The sequence below is a fragment of the Hippoglossus stenolepis genome, chromosome 15 (genome assembly GCF_022539355.2).
Source record: "Hippoglossus stenolepis isolate QCI-W04-F060 chromosome 15, HSTE1.2, whole genome shotgun sequence".
In the NCBI taxonomy this organism is placed as follows: Eukaryota; Metazoa; Chordata; class Actinopteri; order Pleuronectiformes; family Pleuronectidae; genus Hippoglossus; species Hippoglossus stenolepis.
The window spans coordinates 24,898,068-24,920,789 of record NC_061497.1 but is presented as its reverse complement, the minus strand read 5'-3'; the positions used below and the strand labels follow the sequence as shown (position 1 = coordinate 24,920,789).

The 22,722-nt window shown below is 46.2% G+C and overlaps 3 protein-coding genes and 1 long non-coding RNA gene across 5 annotated transcripts; 2 read left to right on the top strand and 2 right to left on the bottom strand.

Moving 5' to 3' along the window:
* Positions 1-597: 597 nt before the first annotated feature.
* ndufa2 (NADH:ubiquinone oxidoreductase subunit A2) lies at positions 598-2,952 on the top strand. The gene is made up of 3 exons (XM_035178744.1): positions 598-755; positions 2,527-2,633; positions 2,776-2,952. Exons 1-3 carry the CDS (start codon positions 652-654, stop codon positions 2,865-2,867), a joined length of 303 nt encoding a protein of 100 aa, XP_035034635.1. The 5' UTR covers positions 598-651; the 3' UTR covers positions 2,868-2,952.
* A 121-nt stretch (positions 2,953-3,073) lies between these two features.
* Positions 3,074-3,768, bottom strand: LOC118122184. The gene is made up of 3 exons (XR_004698434.1): positions 3,628-3,768; positions 3,487-3,510; positions 3,074-3,111 (listed from the first exon to the last, which is right to left on the bottom strand). It is a non-coding gene; the product is annotated as an uncharacterized LOC118122184 (long non-coding RNA).
* Positions 3,769-3,774: 6 nt separating this feature from the next.
* On the top strand, positions 3,775-13,070 carry ik (IK cytokine). 2 transcript variants are annotated; one of them, XM_035178742.2, is made up of 19 exons: positions 3,775-3,932; positions 4,580-4,646; positions 5,352-5,444; positions 5,535-5,594; positions 5,922-6,089; positions 7,026-7,140; positions 7,268-7,338; positions 7,432-7,478; positions 7,558-7,721; positions 10,159-10,267; positions 10,363-10,402; positions 10,470-10,683; positions 10,815-10,833; positions 10,959-11,127; positions 11,250-11,307; positions 11,499-11,587; positions 11,680-11,788; positions 12,703-12,737; positions 12,819-13,070. In XM_035178742.2, the coding sequence occupies exons 1-19, from the start codon at positions 3,923-3,925 to the stop codon at positions 12,844-12,846; spliced, it is 1,665 nt and encodes a 554-aa protein (XP_035034633.1). In that variant the 5' UTR covers positions 3,775-3,922; the 3' UTR covers positions 12,847-13,070. The 2 variants fall into 2 exon arrangements, with proteins under 2 accessions (XP_035034633.1, XP_035034634.1); XM_035178743.2 differs by lacking the exons at positions 3,775-3,932; positions 4,580-4,646; positions 5,352-5,444; positions 5,535-5,594; positions 5,922-6,089 and adding an exon at positions 6,692-6,777.
* Positions 13,071-14,841: 1,771 nt separating this feature from the next.
* On the bottom strand, positions 14,842-22,424 carry LOC118122508 (GTPase IMAP family member 9-like). Its single transcript, XM_035179227.1, has 3 exons — positions 22,323-22,424; positions 20,738-21,502; positions 14,842-14,870 (listed from the first exon to the last, which is right to left on the bottom strand). The coding sequence occupies exons 1-3, from the start codon at positions 22,339-22,341 to the stop codon at positions 14,842-14,844; spliced, it is 813 nt and encodes a 270-aa protein (XP_035035118.1). The 5' UTR covers positions 22,342-22,424.
* Between the last annotated feature and the right edge of the window lie 298 nt (positions 22,425-22,722).

Genomic DNA, 22,722 nt, shown 5'->3' with positions numbered 1-22,722 from the left:
TCTATGTGAGGAACAGGATCTTGATATTCAGAGTTTTACAAGGAGCCAATGCAGAGAACCTAAGAGCAGTAATATGATCTCTCCTAGTTCCTGTCAGCACTCGTGCTGCAGCATCTTGGACCAACTGGAGGCTTTTCACAGACTTACTGGGACGTCCTGATAATAAAGAGTCACACTGATCCAGTCTAGAGGGAACTAATGGACGAGTTTCTCAGCTTCCTTCTGAGACAGGATGTTCCTAATGTTCATAATACTGTGCAGGTGGAAGAAAGCTGTCCTACAGACTTGTTTTATATGTGGGTCACATGTCCTGGTCCTAACTCAGGTTCCTCACAGTGGAGCTGGGGGCCAAACTAACACCAAGGGGACTATCTGGTCACTGTGTTTCTCTCAGATGTTTAGGGACCATTACAATGAGCTCAGTCTGAATTTAGAAGTAAGAAGTTGTGGGTCATCCAGACCTTGATGTTCTTCAGACGTTCCTGAAGTTGGACTAAGTGATTATATTCATCAGGCTTCATATATGTACAGCTGTGTTGGTGCCTGCAAAGACAAACCAGGGGGTGACACACTTGCCTGTCAGTGCCTGTCAGGATAAACCCCGGGCTGCATGAACCCTCCCCTCGTCCTTGACTTCAGCAGGAAGTAAAGATGGCGTCTGCTGCGGTCAGAAGTCTGAGCTCCAGACTGAGTCAGAACCTCCGAGAGATCCGTGTCCACCTCTGCCAGACCTCCGCGGCCAGCAAGGGGGCCAGGTGAGCTTCGAGTCCGCCTGTAGAGGCAGAGAGAGCCGTGACGATCACATCCACAACCCGTCCGAGCAACATGGATAGTGACGGCAGCTAACTGCTAACTGCTAACTGCTAACAGCAGAGTGAGGGAACACGGCTAACTGCTAACAGTAGAGTGACTGAACACAGCTAACTGCTAACAGTAGAGTGAGGGAACACAGCTAACTGCTAACAGCAGAGTGAGGGAACACGGCTAACAGCTAACAGCAGAGTGACTGAACACAGCTAACTGCTAACAGTAGAGTGAGGGAACACAGCTAACTGCTAACAGCAGAGTGAGGGAACACAGCTAACAGCTAACAGTAGAGTGACTGAACACAGCTAACTGCTAACAGCAGAGTGACTGAACACAGCTAACTGCTAACAGCAGAGTGAGGGAACACAGCTAACAGTAGAGTGAGGGAACACGGCTAACTGCTAACAGTAGAGTGAGGGAACACGGCTAACTGCTAACAGTAGAGTGACTGAACACAGCTAACTGCTAACAGTAGAGTGACTGAACACAGCTAACTGCTAACAGTAGAGTGAGGGAACACGGCTAACTGCTAACAGCAGAGTGAGGGAACACAGCTAACTGCTAACAGTAGAGTGACTGAACACAGCTAACTGCTAACAGTAGAGTGAGGGAACACGGCTAACTGCTAACAGTAGAGTGAGGGAACACGGCTAACTGCTAACAGAGTGAGGGAACACAGCTAACTGCTAACAGTAGAGTGAGGGAACACAGCTAACTGCTAACAGTAGAGTGACTGAACACAGCTAACTGCTAACAGTAGAGTGACTGAACACAGCTAACTGCTAACAGTAGAGTGAGGGAACACAGCTAACTGCTAACAGTAGAGTGACTGAACACAGCTAACTGCTAACAGTAGAGTGAGGGAACACAGCTAACTGCTAACAGTAGAGTGACTGAACACAGCTAACTGCTAACAGAGTGAGGGAACACGGCTAACTGCTAACAGTAGAGTGACTGAACACAGCTAACTGCTAACAGTAGAGTGAGGGAACATGGCTAACTGCTAACAGTAGAGTGACTGAACACAGCTAACTGCTAACAGTAGAGTGAGGGAACACAGCTAACTGCTAACAGTAGAGTGACTGAACACAGGTAACTGCTAACAGCAGAGTGAGGGAACACAGCTAACTGCTAACAGTAGAGTGACTGAACACGGCTAACTGCTAACAGTAGAGTGAGGGAACACGGCTAACTGCTAACAGCAGAGTGAGGGAACACGGCTAACTGCTAACAGTAGAGTGAGGGAACACAGCTAACTGCTAACAGTAGAGTGACTGAACACAGCTAACTGCTAACAGCAGAGTGAGGGAACACGGCTAACTGCTAACAGTAGAGTGACTGAACACAGCTAACTGCTAACAGCAGAGTGAGGGAACACGGCTAACTGCTAACAGTAGAGTGACTGAACACAGCTAACTGCTAACAGCAGAGTGAGGGAACACGGCTAACTGCTAACAACAGAGTGAGGGAACACAGCTAACTGCTAACAGCAGAGTGAGGGAACACAGCTAACTGCTAACAGCAGAGTGAGGGAACACGGCTAACTGCTAACAGTAGAGTGACTGAACACAGCTAACTGCTAACAGCAGAGTGAGGGAACACGGCTAACAGCTAACAGTAGAGTGACTGAACACAGCTAACTGCTAACAGCAGAGTGAGGGAACACGGCTAACAGCTAACTGCTGATCTCAGCTCTGACTGTGTTTCCTGTGTTGACAGAGACTTTGTGGAGCAGCACTATGTGACTCTGAAGAAGTCCAACCCAGAATTCCCCATCCTGATCCGAGAGTGTTCGGGAGTCCAGGCCCGAGTCTGGGCCAGATACGGTGAGTCTGACCGCATGGCATCATGGGACATTGACGGTTTCACTGGTGAGATGACAACTCTCAGGGTTCAGTTAGAGGCGGAGTCAGCTCGGTTATGTTTCTGCATGGGTCAATAAAACTGATGTTTGTGTTTTGTCTTCAGATTTCGGAAAAGAGAGCAGCATCTCCGTGGACAACATGTCAGCTGATCAGGTGGCCTCAGCTCTGCACACGCTGGTTCAGCCCAAACCCTAATACCCCCCCTCTTGACTGAAGTGGTTCAGTCCAGGACTCCTCTGTAAATGTGTTAATGTGAATAAATGTTAATTATTTAACCTCACTGTTTCTTCATTCTATAATTTCACTTCGCTGGCTTTCATTGTTTTAGGAAATCACCTCTGATGGCAGGGGGGGGGGAGCTGTGTTGTCATAAAGGTGCTGCAGCTGGAGGATGAACATCTGCGCGGGGGTGTGAAGTGTTTGAGTCCACAAAACACTTCTGGAGTTTCAGGGGTAAACTTTGTTAGAGCAGAATCCAATACAACTGAAGTAAATGTTGACAGAAAAAAACACGCCCCGACAATCATAATCCACTTTAACGAGGTCATTTACACCAAGTTTTGTGTCTAAATGTCTCTGATATCCTCCTCGTTACTTCGGCACAACTCTACTCTGATTGGCTGAAGGCTTCACTGAAATGTGGTTTTATTCATAGAAGTCAGGTGCATGTTCTGCTCCATGTATCGATAAATGTAAGGTGTTAAAAAACGGAGCCCTCTTTTTGCACCTTTTAAAGGTCCTATAATAAATAACTTGAATTTATATCGCCCCTTTCAAGAAACCCAAGGCTTTACACAGGAACAATACCTCTTACCTTGTAATGTTTGGTACTTTTACTCTGGAGGGTTAAGAACAGAGGATGTTGCATCTTAAGAACAATGAGAGAAACTGAATATGAGCTTTATATATAAAATGTGATTGAGATATATACAGAGCATTTAAAAAGTCTACATACCTTTTAAGACGTCAGGTTGTTGTGATAAATGTGACCGAGACAAATCATGGCAGAAGTTTTTCCACCTTGTGACGTATAATCTGAAAAGTTCACATGACGTCATTGAATCATGAGTTTGGTTTCTACGTGTCAGTGACCGCGGCCTCCTGCGGGGGGCGCTGTGTATGAGCGCTAACGGAAGAGGAAGTGACGCAGGGAGCCGCTGCTGTTAGCCGAAAGCTAACTGGGCTAGTTGAGGTCCTTGTCTGGGGAGGAAGAATCAGTTTCTCACTGTGAAGCAGAAAAGACGCAGAAGATGCCGGAGAGTGAGTTTGTTCTGAAACACGTTCACACACAAGAAGCCACAACGCACCGTTAGCATGCGCTCACTGCGAAGCTAGCTGTTGGCTGCTAGCGTTTAGCTGCTGGCTGCACTCAGCGGAAACGCTTCAGTCTAATTCGGAATAAAAACAATTAGACTGGAACTAAACCGGATCTTTATCAGACTGCAGGACTTGTGTTAGCATCAGTTAGCCGAGCGTAGCTCTGAGTCAGTAGTAAACAGCTATTGTTGATTTTCTCTTCGACAAAAACACGAAGCTGAAAGAACAGAAGAGAAACGAGTCTTTAGTTTAAATGTTTTCTCTCCAGTTTAATCTACATGGTTTTATTACTGAGATCAACAGTAACTGAGCAGCTGAGTATCGATCATTAATATATTATCGATAGTAAAGTTAACGTGACACCCTTCTACAAACGGAACAAGCACTTTCAGTGATTCATGATTTAATCAGATCATTCTGTGGATCAGTAAAGTTTATATTCAATCTGTGTTGATCCAGAATCATTTGATTTATTATCATGAATCATTATTGACAAATAATCTTACGAGTCACTTTATATTTTATTGTTTGGGTGTGTGTGTCAGCGCCCCCTGCTGTCGGTCTCTAACATGCGGTCTGTTTTCTTTAAGCTGAAAGTTACTCCAACCCTCTCGCTCCTGATGGCCACGAGGTGGACGAGCACCGAGCCGCAGCTCAGTGAGTTCAACTGTGTGTGTGTGTGTGTGTGTGTGGGGGGGGGGGGTTCAGACATGAAGCTCTGACATGTTCCTCACATGTTCTGCAGGTTCTCTATGTGAGAACAAATGTCTGAGTCAGTGTCTCTAGACATTTTCTGGGTCTTTTCCTGCAGCCTCCTGGGAAAATGTCTTGGTGTGGATTGTTAGTCTCTGAGGCTCTGAAAGATCTAGATTCTCCTCAGAGGATAAACCTTCGTTAGCTGCTGGAGCCCAACAGAACCAGCCTTACCCGTAGGAGCAAAGTGCTCACAGTACCACAGACTGTCTACTACCTTTAAGTAGTTTTATCTTATGAAAATATATTATTAAATACTAAACATTATAGAGTCCACATCATGGGATTCAAACGTTTCTCATCAAGAGGCTTCTTCACTTGTGGTTAGTAAACAACAGATTCAGATCTCGTGGCCCCGAGTTATATATCTTCTTCACACGTTATTATATCGTGGTCAAGTCATATATTTTTTACCAAATGTCACCAGGGGAAAACCTGGGTGGACTTAACGAGTTGATAACCAGCATCATGTTACCGTTAAGCCTGTGTGTGTGTGTGTGTGTGTGTGTGTGTGTGTGTGTGTGTGTGTGTGTGTGTGTGTGTGTGTGTGTGTGTGTGTGTGTGTGTGTGTGTGTGTGTTTTAACTAACACAACCATGTGTCTCCTCAGGTCCAAACTGACTAATGATGACTTCAGGAAATTGCTGATGACACCGCGTGCGGCGCCTTCCTCAGCCCCGCCCTCCAAGTCTCGACACCATGAGTGAGTAACAAAAACACTGCTGACGCTCCGCGTCTGCTGTCAGAGGGTACATTCGATTTTTCATGGGTTCATCCGTTGTTTGTTTCCCAGAATGCCGAGGGACTACAATGAGGATGAGGATCCCGCTGCGAGGAGGAGGAAGAAGAAGAGGTGAGTGTGGAGTAGGCACAGTGTCACTCAGGTTGAAGATTCTCCTACACACAGGAAGTTCCTTTCCATCACAGAGCATCACCGGAAAGTGTAAATTTGAATTTGCCTGCGAGCGTTAGACCTGATACATGTTTCCTGCAGTGTGCACGACCCAGCACTGCCGGCGTGATGATGTAATAACTGGCTCCTCCTGTTGTCGATTGAAACACAGCTCCCACTACAGAGTTGAGGGTTGACCTGCTGAGGTTATTTTCAGGTCAAACTGAACTCTGCTAATAGGACATTCAGCTGATCGTGTTATTAATCAGGTATTGTTGTTTGTTATAGCTACTATGCTAAGCTACGTCAGCAGGAGATGGAGCGAGAGCGAGAGCTGGCCGAGAAGTACAGAGATCGAGCAAGAGAGAGACGAGATGGAGTCAACAAAGATTACGAAGAGACGGAGCTGATCAGCACCACCGCTAACTACCGAGCTGTAGGACCCACTGCAGAGGCGTGAGTACTGCTAATGCTAACTATGCTAACAGCACAGCTAACTACCGAGCTGTAGGACCCACTGCAGAGGCGTGAGTACTGCTAATGCTAACTATGCTAACAGAACAGCTAACTACAGAGCTGTAGGACCCACTGCAGAGGCGTGAGTACTGCTAATGCTAACTATGCTAACAGAACAGCTAACTACAGAGCTGTAGGACCCACTGCAGAGGCGTGAGTACTGCTAATGCTAACTATGCTAACAGCACAGCTAACTACAGAGCTGTAGGACCCACCGCTGAGGCGTGAGTACTGCTAATGCTAACTATGCTAACAGCACAGCTAACTACAGAGCTGTAGGACCCACCGCTGAGGCGTGAGTACTGCTAATGCTAACTATGCTAACAGCACAGCTAACTACAGAGCTGTAGGACCCAACGCTGAGGCGTGAGTACTGCTAATGCTAACTATGCTAACAGCACAGCTAACTACAGAGCTGTAGGCCCACTGCAGAGGCATGCGTACTGCTAATGCTAACTACCGAGCTGTAGGACCCAACGCTGAGGCGTGAGTACTGCTAATGCTAACTATGCTAACAGCACAGCTAACTACAGAGCTGTAGGGCCCACTGCAGAGGCATGAGTACTGCTAATGCTAACTATGCTAACAGCACAGCTAACTACCGAGCTGTAGGGCCCACTGCAGAGGCGTGAGTACTGCTAATGCTAACTACAGAGCTGTAGGACCCACCGCTGAGGCGTGAGTACTGCTAATGCTAACTATGCTAACAGCACAGCTAACTACAGAGCTGTAGGACCCACCGCTGAGGCGTGAGTACTGCTAATGCTAACTATGCTAACAGAACAGCTAACTACAGTGCTGTAGGACCCACCGCTGAGGCGTGAGTACTGCTAATGCTAACTCCTGACGAGTTGGATATTGTTTTTGTTCTTTCAGAGATAAGTCGGCTGCAGAGAAACGTCGGCAGTTGATCCAGGAGTCAAAGTTTTTGGGAGGTGACATGGAACATACTCACTTGGTGAAAGGTCTGGACTTCGCTCTGCTGCAGAAGGTCAGACACAGAAAATATATATAATGCTGTGTTACAAAACCTAACTCACTCTTATATGATGCTAACAACATGTAAATATATCAAAATATAAAACATCAGGGTTGTGCCTTTGACTGAACGTTGACAGGTGAGAGCGGAGATCACCAGTAAAGAGAAAGAAGAAGAAGACATGATGGAGAAAGTCCAGAAAGAGGCAAAGTATGAATCATCATCGTCTGTCTGACCTGACCTTTGACCCCTGTCTGACCTTTGACCCCCTGTCTGACCTTTGACCTCTCTCTGGTCTGTCAGGAAAGACGTGGAGCCAGAGGAGAAGATCGAGTTCAAGACTCGTCTGGGTGAGTCTGATCACACTTAGTCACATGTTGGTTTCATCTTGTGTGTGGATCATGTGTGTAACAACCCCCCCCCCCCCAGGTAGGAACATCTACCGCGTGGTGTTTAGGACCGGCCTGGTCGAGAGGAACGAGCTCTTCCTGCCGGGCAGGATGGCGTACGTGGTCGACCTGGACGATGAGTTCACTGACACAGACATCCCGACAACTCTGATCCGCAGCAAAGCCGACTGTCCCAGCATGGAGGTACTGACACAGGAAACGGTGGAACGAGCTCCACATTGACATCCGGACATCAGAAAGTTTACACATCTTCCGCCGCAAACTAAAAACACACCGCTTCCGACTATACCTTGAATAACATTTTCAAACTAACAATTTAGTAGCACTTAAATGGCACTTTGTAGTTTTGCTTTTTTTTTTTGAAGAAGAAATTGTACTTTCTCAATTCTTGTTGTTCTGGTTTGTTCCTCATGCTTGATGCACTTATTGTGAGTCGCTTTGGATAAAAGCGTCAGCTCAATGAAATGTAAAGGAAACAGCTGCTGGTCACCATGACAACAGACGGTGCTGAGCGTTTCACTACGTGACGGCTGAATCAGCAACTGCTCCGATAAAAAACATAAACATCATCCTGAGCGTGATTAGAATAAACTGCAGCTAAAACCAGTATTTATCTTTTAAAATATAAGGAATTCAGATTTTGGTGGATTTGTTAAAGCAGCAGCCGCTCTGTTGGTTCAGGAAATTAACGTCATCACGAGGCACAACAGAATATATTGCCACGTGTGGCTGCAGAGGGCGCTGTTGTTCAGTTTGCATTTAATGTAAAACAGACATTTTAACTTTAAAAACTTTTCCTGATCTGAGTCTGAACCAAGCTTCCATAGTTTCATTTGATCTGTTAGTTTTGGTTTCACATTATAATTTAGGGACTAAAGAATTTTGTCTGACATACGTACGTCCTGTCGTCATCACCTACGTGGGCGGAGTCTACCTATACTTAACTCTGATTCGTTTGTAGACGGCCTCTGACGTATCGTCAGTTGGGGGGGTAGTAGTCTTTCTGTTTGAATGGAGGACATGAAAGAAGAGCTTCATTTGGTTGCCATGGTAACACCATGATGGTATTACTGGCAGCATCAGCACCTTCAGGCGCAGTACTCGACAGTACTCTACACTACTCTACAGTCTACAGTACTCTACAGTCACAGTACTCTACAGTACTCTACAGTCACAGTACTCTACAGTACTCCAGTACTCCACACTAGTTCAAATGCACCAAATGAACGTCCTCGGGGTTCAAACATTATATTGTCGGAGGTGAAGACTGCAGCTGCTTCCTCTTCTTCTTCTTCTGTGGTTTAATTCTGTCTCTACTTCCTGTGATTGGTCCAAAAGTCCAAACTATCCATCAAAGTGTTTTCACTGCAAACCAACAGAACCTGGTTCAGTTTGATCCAGACCCAGAACTCCTCTTCTGGTCTGAGGAACCTTTCACACCTGATGTTCAGCTTCAGACTGAACATGGTTGTTGTGACAGCGCCCCCTGGCTGTGACTGACAGTTCAGCTTCTTTAGATGATGAACATGTCGTGTTCCTACTTCATTGTCGTCAAACTTTTTCATTTCATGTGACGGAACTACTTTTCCTTCCAGGGAAAGGCTCCTCCCACCCACGACCTGACTCTTACCTTTGACAGCTCCATGTTAACCCCCAGACCTCTAGGAACCTGGGTGTGACACTCGACAGTCAACTCTCCCTCACGTCACATTACTGCAACAACACGTTCCTGTAGATTCATGATGTACAACATCAGGAGGATACGTCCCTTCCCACTCAGAAGGCGGCACAGGTTCTGGTCCAGGTTCTGGTTCTGGTCCTGGTTCTGGTCCAGGTTCTGGTCCAGGCACTCGTCATCTCACACCTAGACTACTGCCCCCCCCTCCTGGCAGGTCTACCTGCTGCTGCCCTCTGACCTCTGCAGCTCATCCAGGAAGCAGCAGCTCCACTGGTCTTTAACCTGAGTTCACTCACACTCCTCCGCTCCCTTCACTGGTTACCAGTAGCTGCCCACATCCGTTTCAAAACACTAGTACTTGGTACCGTGCTGTGACCGGATCGGGTCCAGTCTACATCCAGGACATGGTCAAACCTCACACCCCAGCTTGTTCACTCTGCATCGGCCAATCAGCTGCTCCCTCACTGTGAGGGACAGCTGTCACTCAACAACATCACGACTGTTTCCGGTCCTGGCTCCTAAACGGTGGAACCAGCTCCACATGGACATCAGGACAGGAAGTCCTCACATCTTCCTCCAGACTGAAGACATGTCTCTTCAGACTGAAGACACACCTCTTCAGACTGAAGACACGTCTCTTCAGACTGAAGACACATGTCTTCAGTCTGAAGACACGTCTCTTCAGACTGAAGACACGTCTCTTCAGACTACACCTCGGATAAGAAAATAGTAGCACTTACATGTCACTTACAAGTAGAACTTTGTAGTTTAGCTTTCTTGAAGAAAATTGTACTTCTTGATTCTTGTTGTTCTGGTTTGTTCCTCCTGGTTGATGCACTGATTGTGAGTCGCTCTGGATAAAAGCATCAGCTCAATGAAAAATGAAATGTAATGTTTAAACAGCTTTTTTCATTTAAGTTTGTGTTTGTGTCCGTCTCTCAGGCTCAGACGACTCTCACCACCAACGATATCGTGATTTCTAAACTGACTCAGATCCTGTCGTACCTCAGACAAGGGACACGACACAAGAAGATCAAGAAGAAGGACAAAGGTACTGAAGCACCATGTAACCACGGTAACAGAGACGTGTCACAGAGTAACAGCTGACGTGTGTGTGTGTGTGTGTGTGTGTGTTTTTTTTTTCAGGGAAACTGGATGATAAACGAGCTCCTGAAGCTGATATCAGGTCAGTTGACTACAACATCACATTGTGTTGTTTGAATATCAAACGCTCACTTTTGTCTCTGTCTCAGTATCTTTGAGGACATCGGAGACTACGTCCCGTCCGGCACTGCCATGTACAAGCCCCCCAGAGACAAAGAACCCCCCAGAGACAAAGAGCGCCACAGAGACAGAGAGGACCACAGAGACAGAGAGGACAACCGAGATAGAGAGGACCACAGAGAGGACGATAGCAAGAGCAGGAGACAAAGCTACTTTGAGAAACCCAGAGGAGACGAACACCAGGTGAGATGGGTGGTGGAGACAGATAGATGGACAGGTGGTGGAGACGGACGGACGGGTGGAGACACATATGGGTGGAGACACAGATGGGTGTGCATTTTGGTTCATCACTAACGGTCTGTCTCTGTCTCCAGGTCGTGGACGTGGAGACAGGTGAGACTTTTCCTTAATTAATTCAACTTTATTGACTAGATTTTGATTCTGTGATGTCTCAGTTCAACGCTGTAATGACCAGCGTCATGTGACCTGATGACCTCCTGATCAATAATGTTGTTCAGGTCCAGGATCAGTCAGAGACCAAATCAAGGTCATCAACGAGAAGTTTGCAGGAGCAGCCGGCAGCCAATGGCAGAGCCAGGAGCCTGGTTCTCAGAGAAGAGACAGTAAAGAACAACTGGGAGATTTCTTTGGAGGATCCAACTCGTACGCGGAGTGTTACCCGGCTACGTAAGACACACACACACACACACACACACACACACACACACACACACACACACACACTTCAACCACAACTAATAATGTCTAACTGTTATATATGTACAATGGATGTGTGTGTGTGTGTGCAGGATGGACGACCTGGCTGTGGACAGTGATGAGGAGGTGGACTACAGTAAGATGGACCAGGTAACTACAGTTCCCAGCATGCACCTGTCTGCAGAGCTCCTCCTCATTAGTGTCATTCTATCAGACATTTAACAGTCGAGCTGCAGCTGGAGGCGCCATGTCACCCTGACAGGAAGTGAATAACACCGTGATGACGTCAGGGGTGCGAACAGGAAGCAGCGGAGGTCATGTGACGTGTGTGTGTGTTTCAGGGCAATAAGAAGGGTCCTCTCGGCCGCTGGGACTTCGACACTCAGGAGGAGTACTCTGATTACATGAACAACAAGGAGGCGCTGCCAAAGTACGTGTGCATCCTTCAGCTCTGACTCACAGGCCACTCGCTGTGCTGCTAGTAAGACCATCATGATGTCACCATGACGTTTGTCCCCGCAGGGCCGCCTTCCAGTACGGCATCAAGATGTCCGAGGGTCGCAAGACTCGTCGCTTCAAAGAGACCAATGAGAAGGCAGAACTGGACCGGCAGTGGAAGAAGATCAGCGCGGTGAGACACCAGTGTTTACAAACCTCAGTCAGCTGATACATGGTCACATGACTCGTCAGCCCACGTGGAAAATGTACACACATTCTTTACCTGTAATCGTTCTTTTCGGGGCAGCTGTGGCTGAGGGGGTAGAGCGGTCGGCGGCGGTTCGATCCTTTCTTTCCCATCTGCATGCCGAAGTGTCCTTGGGCAAGATGCTGAACCCCGAATGGCCCCTCATGGAAAAGAAAAGTGCTGCCACTAGATGCTCTGTGTGAAACTGTGTGTGAATGGCAATAAAATGTCCTCGTCATCAAGACTAGAAACTATATAAGTACAATATAAATACAGATATTTGTGTTAAAGTACTGATTCCACGTCTTTACTTGAGTAAAAGTAAAAAGTTTCCCTGTGAAGATCCTTTCTATCGACTGATGTGACAGGAGTTAATAAAGTATCTAACAATGATGAAGATGATTTCACAGGTTGGATGAAACGTTGAAAGCTTTGTGTCAGTGATGTTTGATTCTTCTCTTTCTTCCATCTTGTTTCTCTTCATCAGACTCGTGCTCCTCTTCTCCACAGTCGAGTCTTTACCTTGTTACGTCTGTTGTGTTGATCTAAACTGATGCACAACAACCAATCATCTGTGTTGTTGTTCATTTAGGTTCAATCGGTTTTGATGCTGCAAATAAAAAACTATCAAACACATTAAGCCAAAGTGACAAGAAGTAAAAGTTCAGATATTTGTGTTTAAATGTAGAGTTAAAGTATAAAGTCATCAGAAAAAGAAATACTCTAAAGTACCTGAAAAATGTACTAAAGTACAAGTTAGAGTATTTTTACTTTGTTAGTTCCCACCTCTGGTTTAGTTTGTCTAAACTGGTTTAGTGTAACCAGGTTATTTAATCTCTCTCTCTCTCTCTCTCGATCAGATCATAGAGAAGAGGAAGAAGATGGAGGCCGACGGGTGAGTTCATCATCATCATCATCATCAGCCAATCAAAGGAGAGCTGATAGTTTTAACATCTGATCACATTTTCTTTTTCAGGGTCGACGTGAAGAGACCGAAATACTGAAATCGGACATCTCTACTTTCATTTCCTCTTCCTCCGTGTTTCTCTTGATCATTGATGAGATGTAACAGCATCATGTTTCTCTGTGAACGTCATGTGAACAGTGGGAGGTCAAAGGTCACAGATGATCCGTGTTTTGGGTTTTTGTTGAACAAGTTGTTACTTTAATGTAAAATCAATAGTTATTAATTAGTTTGGGGAAAATCATCAATAAAATGTTACCCTCAGTTTGTTTGGTTTCTTCTCAAAAGTCAAATTCATTAATGTGTTGATGTGATTTTAGTTTTTTTAGGTCAGTTGAGATGAATTTGGGGGCGTGTCCACGTTAATTAACCTGTTTGTTGACCTCGTTAAGGACTTGCAGTTGTTACTGAAGCTCGTTGTTGATAAACGTGTTTAACGCTGACTGACAACTGGACTCAACGCTAACGAGGGCGCATTCATTATCCAGTGTGCACGTGCACAGAACTGATCTACATGTTTCTAATGAGACCTTAACGAGGTCTCGGAGCTCCACCCACCAGGAGCTCTGACAGGAAGTCGATTTTTAATCCGCAAAACCATCAGAGACAATACTTTTGTTTTTAAAGTTTAAAATTTAAATATTCAACACAAAGGATCTTTATTTAGAAAAGACACAACTCGTTTTTACCTTTGTGAGGACGGTCACATCAATAATCACGTGATTTCTAATTTATTGACACTGAGCAGGTTTTATTAAAATCTGAACATGTAAACACAACGTAACAGCAGGTGTGAACGGGGCCTCAGGCTACGTGTCAGTGCGACAACATTTATTAACGTCACTAAATCATTTTTTTATTGTTGTTTGACTCCGCCCCCTACTGGTCCAGAGGGGCTGGGGAGAGTTGGTCATGTGATGAAGTTCCTTCCTTTCAGATCAGCCACTCCCACCTGACAGATGATGGGTGCAGTCGACTTAATGCAGCGTTGAGTGAAGCTGGCTTCAGACCTGCAGGTGGAATCCAGAGACTCGTCTCCAGAGCTTCTCCAGAGTTTGTGTTTCACAGCTGAACAACTCAGCAGCAGGTTTTCTGCACAGACTCGTTCACAGCATCAGATCCTCCTCCTGGTTCAGGTGAGAGGGGGGGGCAGCCGGCTGCAGCAGACAGAGACAGGAAGTGACACTGTCTTTCATCACCGTGGTGACAGGATCTTTCTTTAAAGGTTCAGTGTGTAACATTCAGGTGAAAGGATCTATTGGCAGAAATTGAATAGAAAATAATCCTAGTGATGTTTTCACTAATGTGTTTCATCTAAATTGTACGAACTGTGTTTTCTTTGCCCTAAAATGGACCTTTATATTGAAAAGCTTTATCTTTCAATGCTTTATTTAAATATGTTATACTTACATCTGGAGCCGGTCCTCTCTGTGGAGGCCGCCATGTTGTTTTACAAAAACTTGTGACAATATGAAGAGAGAAAATCTGTGACGGGGTGTGAGTGTTTGAGCGCTCTCTCCTCCTCCACTCAAAATCTAGCGCCCCCTGCAGCTTCCTCTTGGCCTTCTTCTCTTTTTTCAGCCTCCTCTGGATCGACACTGAGAATGAGGTCATGTTGTTCTGCAGAATCATCTGATCTCAATATTTGTTTGCAAAGTTTTACAGTGTAACCGGTCTCACCTCCACAGCTCCCACAGCTTCCAGAGTGAACAATATAATACTGCACTGGTCAGTCTATTCACACTATTTGCACTATTTTAGTTTAGTTTAATTTGTGTTCATGTACAGATTTTGACTTGCTCGTACAGTCATTATAATATATATATATATTTATATATTGTAACATTTCATAAAAACCATTGCTGTGAAAAGGTGTATATGATGTACATACTCAGCATTTTTTACATTTAATTGTAATTTTGATTCTATTCCTTTTACGTTTCTTCTTCTCTTGTCTGCCTCAGCCTGGCGTACCAGCTGAGTTTCCCTGGTGTGGGATCAATAAAGTTTGATCTAATCGTATCTCACCTGTGTCTCACCTTCTGTTCCTCAGAGGATCTTCACCTGGAGACCGACCGCACCAGAAAAGAGAAAGATACATGACTGTGCTCTGAATGTTCATATGATACGATGACAGTGTAACGATCTCCTGGTGCAGATGATACATTCTCTGATAAACATTATGATCAAATCAAAGTTAAAGTGTTTCCATGATTATTTTCAGGGGGGTGAGGTTTTTGGGTTGTCCCTCTGTCCCTCTGTCCGTCCCTCTGTCCGTCAGTCCGTTGGTACGTCCACATTCTCGACATCTCAAATACACCTTGAGGCAATTTCTTCAAACTTGGTACAAAATGTCACTTAGACTCAAGGTCACTATGACCTTACAAACATGATCAAATACTGTTTTAACGATTACATTTTTTAAATTTGTATCTATTTTCATTTAGCTGCAATGAGCTGATGACTCCTTGATATTAAATATCACTGTATGACACACGCTTTTTTTATCAATCCGTCAGCCGCAGATCCCAGTGCTGCTCCAACTGCCATCCCAATCAGACCTCCAATAACACCTCCAACAGCTGCTCCAATAACAGCACAAACACCTTCTCCAATAGCACCAACACCTGCTCTAATAGCACCAACACCTGCTCCAATAGCACCAACACCTGCTCTAATAGCACCAACACCTGCTCTAATAGCACAAACACCTGCTCCAATAGCACCAACACCTGCTCCAATAGCACCAACACCTGCTCTAATAGCACCAACACCTGCTCCAATAGCACCAACACCTGCTCCAATAGCACCAACACCTGCTCCAATAGCACCAACACCTGCTCCAATAGCACCAACACCTGCTCTAATAGCACCAACACCTGCTCTAATAGCACAAACACCTTCTCCAATAGCACCAACACCTGCTCTAATAGCACCAACACCTGCTCTAATAGCACCAACACCTGCTCTAATAGCACCAACACCTGCTCTAATAGCACCAACACCTGCTCCAATAGCACCTCCAACACCTGCTCCAATAGGACCAACACCTGCTCCAATAGCACCAACACCTGCTCCAATAGCACCAACACCTGCTCTAATAGCACCAACACCTGCTCCAATAGCACCAACACCTGCTCTAATAGGACCAACACCTGCTCCAATAGGACCAACACCTGCTCCAATAGCACCAACACCTGCTCTAATAGGACCAACACCTGCTCCAATAGGACCAACACCTGCTCCAATAGGACCAACACCTGCTCCAATAGGACCAACACCTGCTCTAATAGGACCAACACCTGCTCCAATAGGACCAACACCTGCTCTAATAGGACCAACACCTGCTCTAATAGGACCAACACCTGCTCCAATAGGACCAACACCTGCTCCAATAGGACCAACACCTGCTCCAATAGGACCAACACCTGCTCTAATAGGACCAACACCTGCTCCAATAGGACCAACACCTGCTCTAATAGGACCAACACCTGCTCCAATAGGACCAACACCTGCTCCAATAGCACCAACACCTGCTCCAATAGGACCAACACCTGCTCCAATAGCACCAACACCTGCTCCAATAGGACCAACACCTGCTCTAATAGCACCAACACCTGCTCTAATAGGACCAACACCTGCTCCAATAGGACCAACACCTGCTCCAATAGGACCAACACCTGCTCCAATAGGACCAACACCTGCTCCAATAGGACCAACACCTGCTCCAATAGCACCAACACCTGCTCCAATAGGACCAACACCTGCTCTAATAGGACCAACACCTGCTCCAATAGCACCAACACCTGCTCCAATAGCACCAACACCTGCTCTAATAGCACCAACACCTGCTCCAATAGGACCAACACCTGCTCTAATAGGACCAACACCTGCTCTAATAGCACCAACACCTGCTCCAATAGCACCAACACCTGCTCTAATAGCACCAACACCTGCTCTAATAGGACCAACACCTGCTCCAATAGCACCAACACCTGCTCTAATAGGACCAACACCTGCTCCAATAGCACCAACACCTGCTCTAATAGCACCAACACCTGCTCTAATAGCACCAACACCTGCTCTAATAGGACCAACACCTGCTCCAATAGGACCAACACCTGCTCTAATAGGACCAACACCTGCTCTAATAGCACCAACACCTGCTCCAATAGGACCAACACCTGCTCTAATAGGACCAACACCTGCTCTAATAGCACCAACACCTGCTCTAATAGCACAAACACCTGCTCCAATAGGACCAACACCTGCTCTAATAGGACCAACACCTTCTCCAATAACACCTAACACCTGCTCCAATAGGACCAACTCCTGCTCTAATAGGACCAACACCTTCTCCAATAACACCCAACACCTGCTCTATATCCAACACCTGCTCCAATAGGACCAACACTGCTCTAATAGCACCAACACCTGCTCTAATAGGACCAACACCTGCCTAATAGGACCAACACCTGCTCTAATAGCACCAACACCTGCTCTAATAGGACCAACACCTGCTCCAATAGCACCAACACCTGCTCTAATAGGACCAACACCTGCTCCAATAGCACCAACACCTGCTCTAATAGCACCAACACCTGCTCTAATAGCACCAACACCTGCTCCAATAGGACCAACACCTGCTCCAATAGCACCAACACCTGCTCCAATAGCACCAACACCTGCTCTAATAGCACCAACACCTGCTCCAATAGGACCAACACCTGCTCCAATAGGACCAACACCTGCTCCAATAGGACCAACACCTGCTCCAATAGCACCAACACCTGCTCCAATAGCACCAACACCTGCTCCAATAGGACCAACACCTGCTCCAATAGGACCAACACCTGCTCTAATAGCACCAACACCTGCTCTAATAGCACCAACACCTGCTCCAATAGCACCAACACCTGCTCTAATAGCACCAACACCTGCTCCAATAGGACCAACACCTGCTCTAATAGGACCAACACCTGTCTAATAGGACCAACACCTGCTCCAATAGGACCAACACCTGCTCCAATAGCACCAACACCTGCTCCAATAGCACCAACACCTGCTCTAATAGCACCAACACCTGCTCCAATAGGACCAACACCTGCTCTAATAGGACCAACACCTGCTCTAATAGGACCAACACCTGCTCCAATAGCACCAACACCTGCTCCAATAGCACCAACACCTGCTCCAATAGCACCAACACCTGCTCTAATAGCACCAACACCTGCTCCAATAACACCAACACCTGCTCCAATAGCACCAACACCTGCTCTAATAGCACCAACACCTGCTCCAATAGCACCAACACCTGCTCCAATAGCACCAACCAACCTGCTCTAATACACCACACCTTCTATAGCACAACACCTGCTCTAATAGCACCAACACCTGCTCCAATAGCACCAACACCTGCTCCAATAGGACCAACACCTGCTCCAATAGGACCAACACCTGCTCCAATAGCACCAACACCTGCTCTAATAGCACCAACACCTGCTCCAATAGGACCAACACCTGCTCCAATAGGACCAACACCTGCTCTAATAGCACCAACACCTGCTCCAATAGGACCAACACCTGCTCTAATAGGACCAACACCTGCTCCAATAGCACCAACACCTGCTCTAATAGCACCAACACCTGCTCCAATAGGACCAACACCTGCTCTAATAGCAGCTACAATAGCAGCTCCAATAACACCTCCAACACCTGCTCCAATAGCACCAACACCTGCTCCAATAGCACCAACACCTGCTCCAATAGCACAAACACCTGCTCTAATAGGACCAACACCTGCTCTAATAGGACCAACACCTGCTCTAATAGGACCAACACCTGCTCTAATAGCACCAACACCTGCTCTAATAGGACCAACACCTGCTCTAATAGCAGCAACAATAGCAGCTCCAATAACACCTCCAACACCTGCTCCAATAGCACAAACACCTGCTCCAATAGGACCAACACCTGCTCTAATAGGACCAACACCTTCTCCAATAACACCTCCAACACCTGCTCCAATAGGACCAACACCTGCTCTAATAGGACCACCTCCTAATAGACCAACACCTTCTCCAATAACACCAACACCTGCTCTAATAGCAAACACCTGCTCCAATAGGACCAACACCTGCTCTAGCCTCAAACCAACCCCTAATAGGACCAACACCTGCTCTAATAGCACCAACACCTGCTCTAATAGGACCAACACCTGCTCCAATAGCACCAACACCTGCTCTAATAGGACCAACACCTGCTCCAATAGCACCAACACCTGCTCTAATAGCACCAACCTGCTCTAATAGCACCAACACCTGCTCCAATAGCACCAACACCTGCTCTAATAGCACCAACACCTGCTCCAATAGGACCAACACCTGCTCCAATAGCACCAACACCTGCTCCAATAGGACCAACACCTGCTCCAATAGGACCAACACCTGCTCTAATAGGACCAACACCTGCTCTAATAGCACCAACACCTGCTCTAATAGCACCAACACCTGCTCCAATAGGACCAACACCTGCTCCAATAGGACCAACACCTGCTCTAATAGCACCAATAGCAGCTCCAATAACACCTCCAACACCTGCTCCAATAGCACAAACACCTGCTCTAATAGCACCAACACCTGCTCCAATAGGACCAACACCTGCTCTAATAGGACCAACACCTGCTCTAATAGCAGCTACAATACAGCTCCAATAACACCTCCACACCGCTCCAATAGCACAAACACCTGCTCCAATAGCACCAACACCTGCTCTAATAGGACCAACACCTGCTCTAATAGGACCAACACCTGCTCTAATAGCACCAACACCTGCTCCAATAGGACCAACGCTCTAATACAGCTACAAGCACTCCAATAACACCTCCAACACCTGCTCCAATAGGACCAACACCTGCTCTAATAGGACCAACACCTGCTCCAATAGCACCAACACCTGCTCCAATAGGACCAACACCTGCTCTAATAGGACCAACACCTGCTCTAATAGGACCAACACCTGCTCTAATAGCACCAACACCTGCTCTAATAGGACCAACACCTGCTCCAATAGCACCAACACCTGCTCTAATAGGACCAACACCTGCTCCAATAGCACCAACACCTGCTCTAATAGCACCAACACCTGCTCTAATAGCACCAACACCTGCTCCAATAGCACCAACACCTGCTCTAATAGCACCAACACCTGCTCCAATAGCACCAACACCTGCTCCAATAGCACCAACACCTGCTCCAATAGGACCAACACCTGCTCCAATAGGACCAACACCTGCTCTAATAGGACCAACACCTGCTCTAATAGACCAACACCTGCTCTAATAGCACCAACACCTGCTCCAATAGGACCAACACCTGCTCCAATAGGACCAACACCTGCTCTAATAGCAGCTACAATAGCAGCTCCAATAACACCTCCAACACCTGCTCCAATAGCACAAACACCTGCTCTAATAGCACCAACACCTGCTCCAATAGGACCAACACCTGCTCTAATAGGACCAACACCTGCTCTAATAGCACCAATAGCAGCTCCAATAACACCCCAACACCTGCTCCAATAGCACAAACACCTGCTCCAATAGCACCAACACCTGCTCCAATAGCACAAACACCTGCTCCAATAGGACCAACACCTGCTCTAATAGGACCAACACCTGCTCTAATAGGACCAACACCTGCTCTAATAGGACCAACACCTGCTCTAATAACCAACACCTGCTCCAATAGGACCAACACCTGCTCTAATAGCAGCCAATAGCAGCTCAATAACACCTCCAACACCTGCTCCAATAGGACCAACACCTGCTCTAATAGGACCAACACCTGCTCTAATAGGACCAACACCTTCTCCAATAACACCTCCAACACCTGCTCCAATAGGACCAACACCTGCTCTAATAGGACCAACACCTTCTCCAATAACACCTCCAACACCTTCTCCAATAAGGGCTAAGGAACCATATACAGTTGCTGCCACATGTTCTTTTGCTTCAGTTCTTGCGTCATCCTGGTCCGTCTGTGGTTTAACCTTCAAAAGCTCTTTCATCTTTTTGTCTACGGCTGTCTCAGCCTCTTGGAACATCTTGTTGGTGTAGTAGCTTCCTCCATTTCTCTCAACCATTGTGTTGATCTTCTTCAGCAGCTCATGGACCTGAGCAGGATCTTTATTTCTGTTGTTAAAAACATGGTATCCTCCTTTGCACTGATGGAGGAAGTCGCTGAGAACCTTATTTTTACCAATGACTTCTTCTATGGAGACGCCGTCTGCCTCCAGAGCGTCTCCACAGGTGAACAGGGTCATGGTGTAACGTGCAGCCTGTTCTACAAACAGCTTATGAAGGATTTTCACTGTTTTTGCTTCTTCTTCGGTGAATCTGTCTGCCTTGACGATGATCAGGAACACATGAGGTCCAGGAGCAGCGTATATGATGCTCTTAGTGATTTCAGCCTTCACCTGCTTTTCACTCAGCCCGGTGTCAAACAGACCTGGAGTATCAATAACCTCCAGTGTTTGGCCCTGAACCTTCACTGTTCCTCTCTGACACACTTTCGTCACTGAGGAAGAAGAAGCTGATGAATGAAAACCCTTCTTCATTAAGATGGTGTTTCCTGCTGCACTTTTCCCAGCTCCAGTTTTCCCAACAAGAAGCATCCTGAGAGAGTCCTTTGGATCTGCTGGAGAATTTCAAACACATGAACAAACTTTAAGTTAAGTCAATCAATCTCATGTTTGAACCCACATTTACAATCACAATTTGTCTCATCAGGCTTCACAAGGTGCACCTTCCTCTGATCTTAACCCGCAGAGTTAAACTATATCGTGTTGAGGTTGTCGTGGACATTTATCATGAGATTTGAAATAATGAGTTTCAGACCGGAGTTGTCTGAGAGGTTTAATGATTAGCTCTGCAGAGGGTTACACAGCCAGCAACATGGCTCAGAGTGAAACCAAAGGAAGCTTTTTATACAATGAGATAAACAGGAAACATCTGGCTGTCTGGCATCAAACCAGCACACAGTTGCACAGATAACAATCAACAGGAGGTGGGATTACCAAATAAGGGCATGAACTTTGAGGAGGCATCAGCTAAGTGCACAGAAAACAGTCAGAACAGTAGTAAGACATTGATCAGTGGAATTTTACATTACAAGGTTTCCACAATAAAACATGTCAAGCCTCCGCTTTTCAGAAAACAGACTCTGCTGATTGGCTTTTACATGGGTCAACAAGTAGGACCAACTTGTCCCGTGAAGTTAGTGTGGAAGCATTTTAAAGTGAAACAAACGGTTTCTGCTCCAGTCATTATGGTCTCCATCAAATCAGACACATTCTGTTCATACTCAGGGTCAAAGTTTGAATTGGTGTAAATACTTGACTGTTGTAAATCTCATTCATTGGAAAAGAGGAAGTTAAAAAGAGAAAAGATGAGAATATAAATCCAGTGTGAACGAGGAGTTGAGTCGATTTTTCAAACGTATGTAAAGTTTTACTCACAGGTTTGTTCCTTGGACATGTTTGTCAGTGAAGTCTCGTCCAAGTCCAAGTGACGTTTCCTTCTTCTTCGGGTCTTTACGGGTTCGGGTTCGGGTTCGGGGTTAAGCGCGTGTCCAGTCACCCAGGAAGATTTTTGTGAAGCGCGTATCGAGGTTTGTGTTGATGACGTATGTGGTGACGTTGGAAGCCCCCACCACACACACATTTAGTTGTCTCGGGACTTTATTGCGCGTTTGTTTGCAATCTATGGGTTCGAGAAAGAGGAGATTCTCCTTCTGAGCTGATCTCTCCTAATGAGGTCTGAACATAGAAATAACCACTAGTGTAATATACTGTAAATAGATGTGACAACACAGCGCATCCCTTCTTCTCATGTGTTTATTCTAATTTCTGGTGTTTT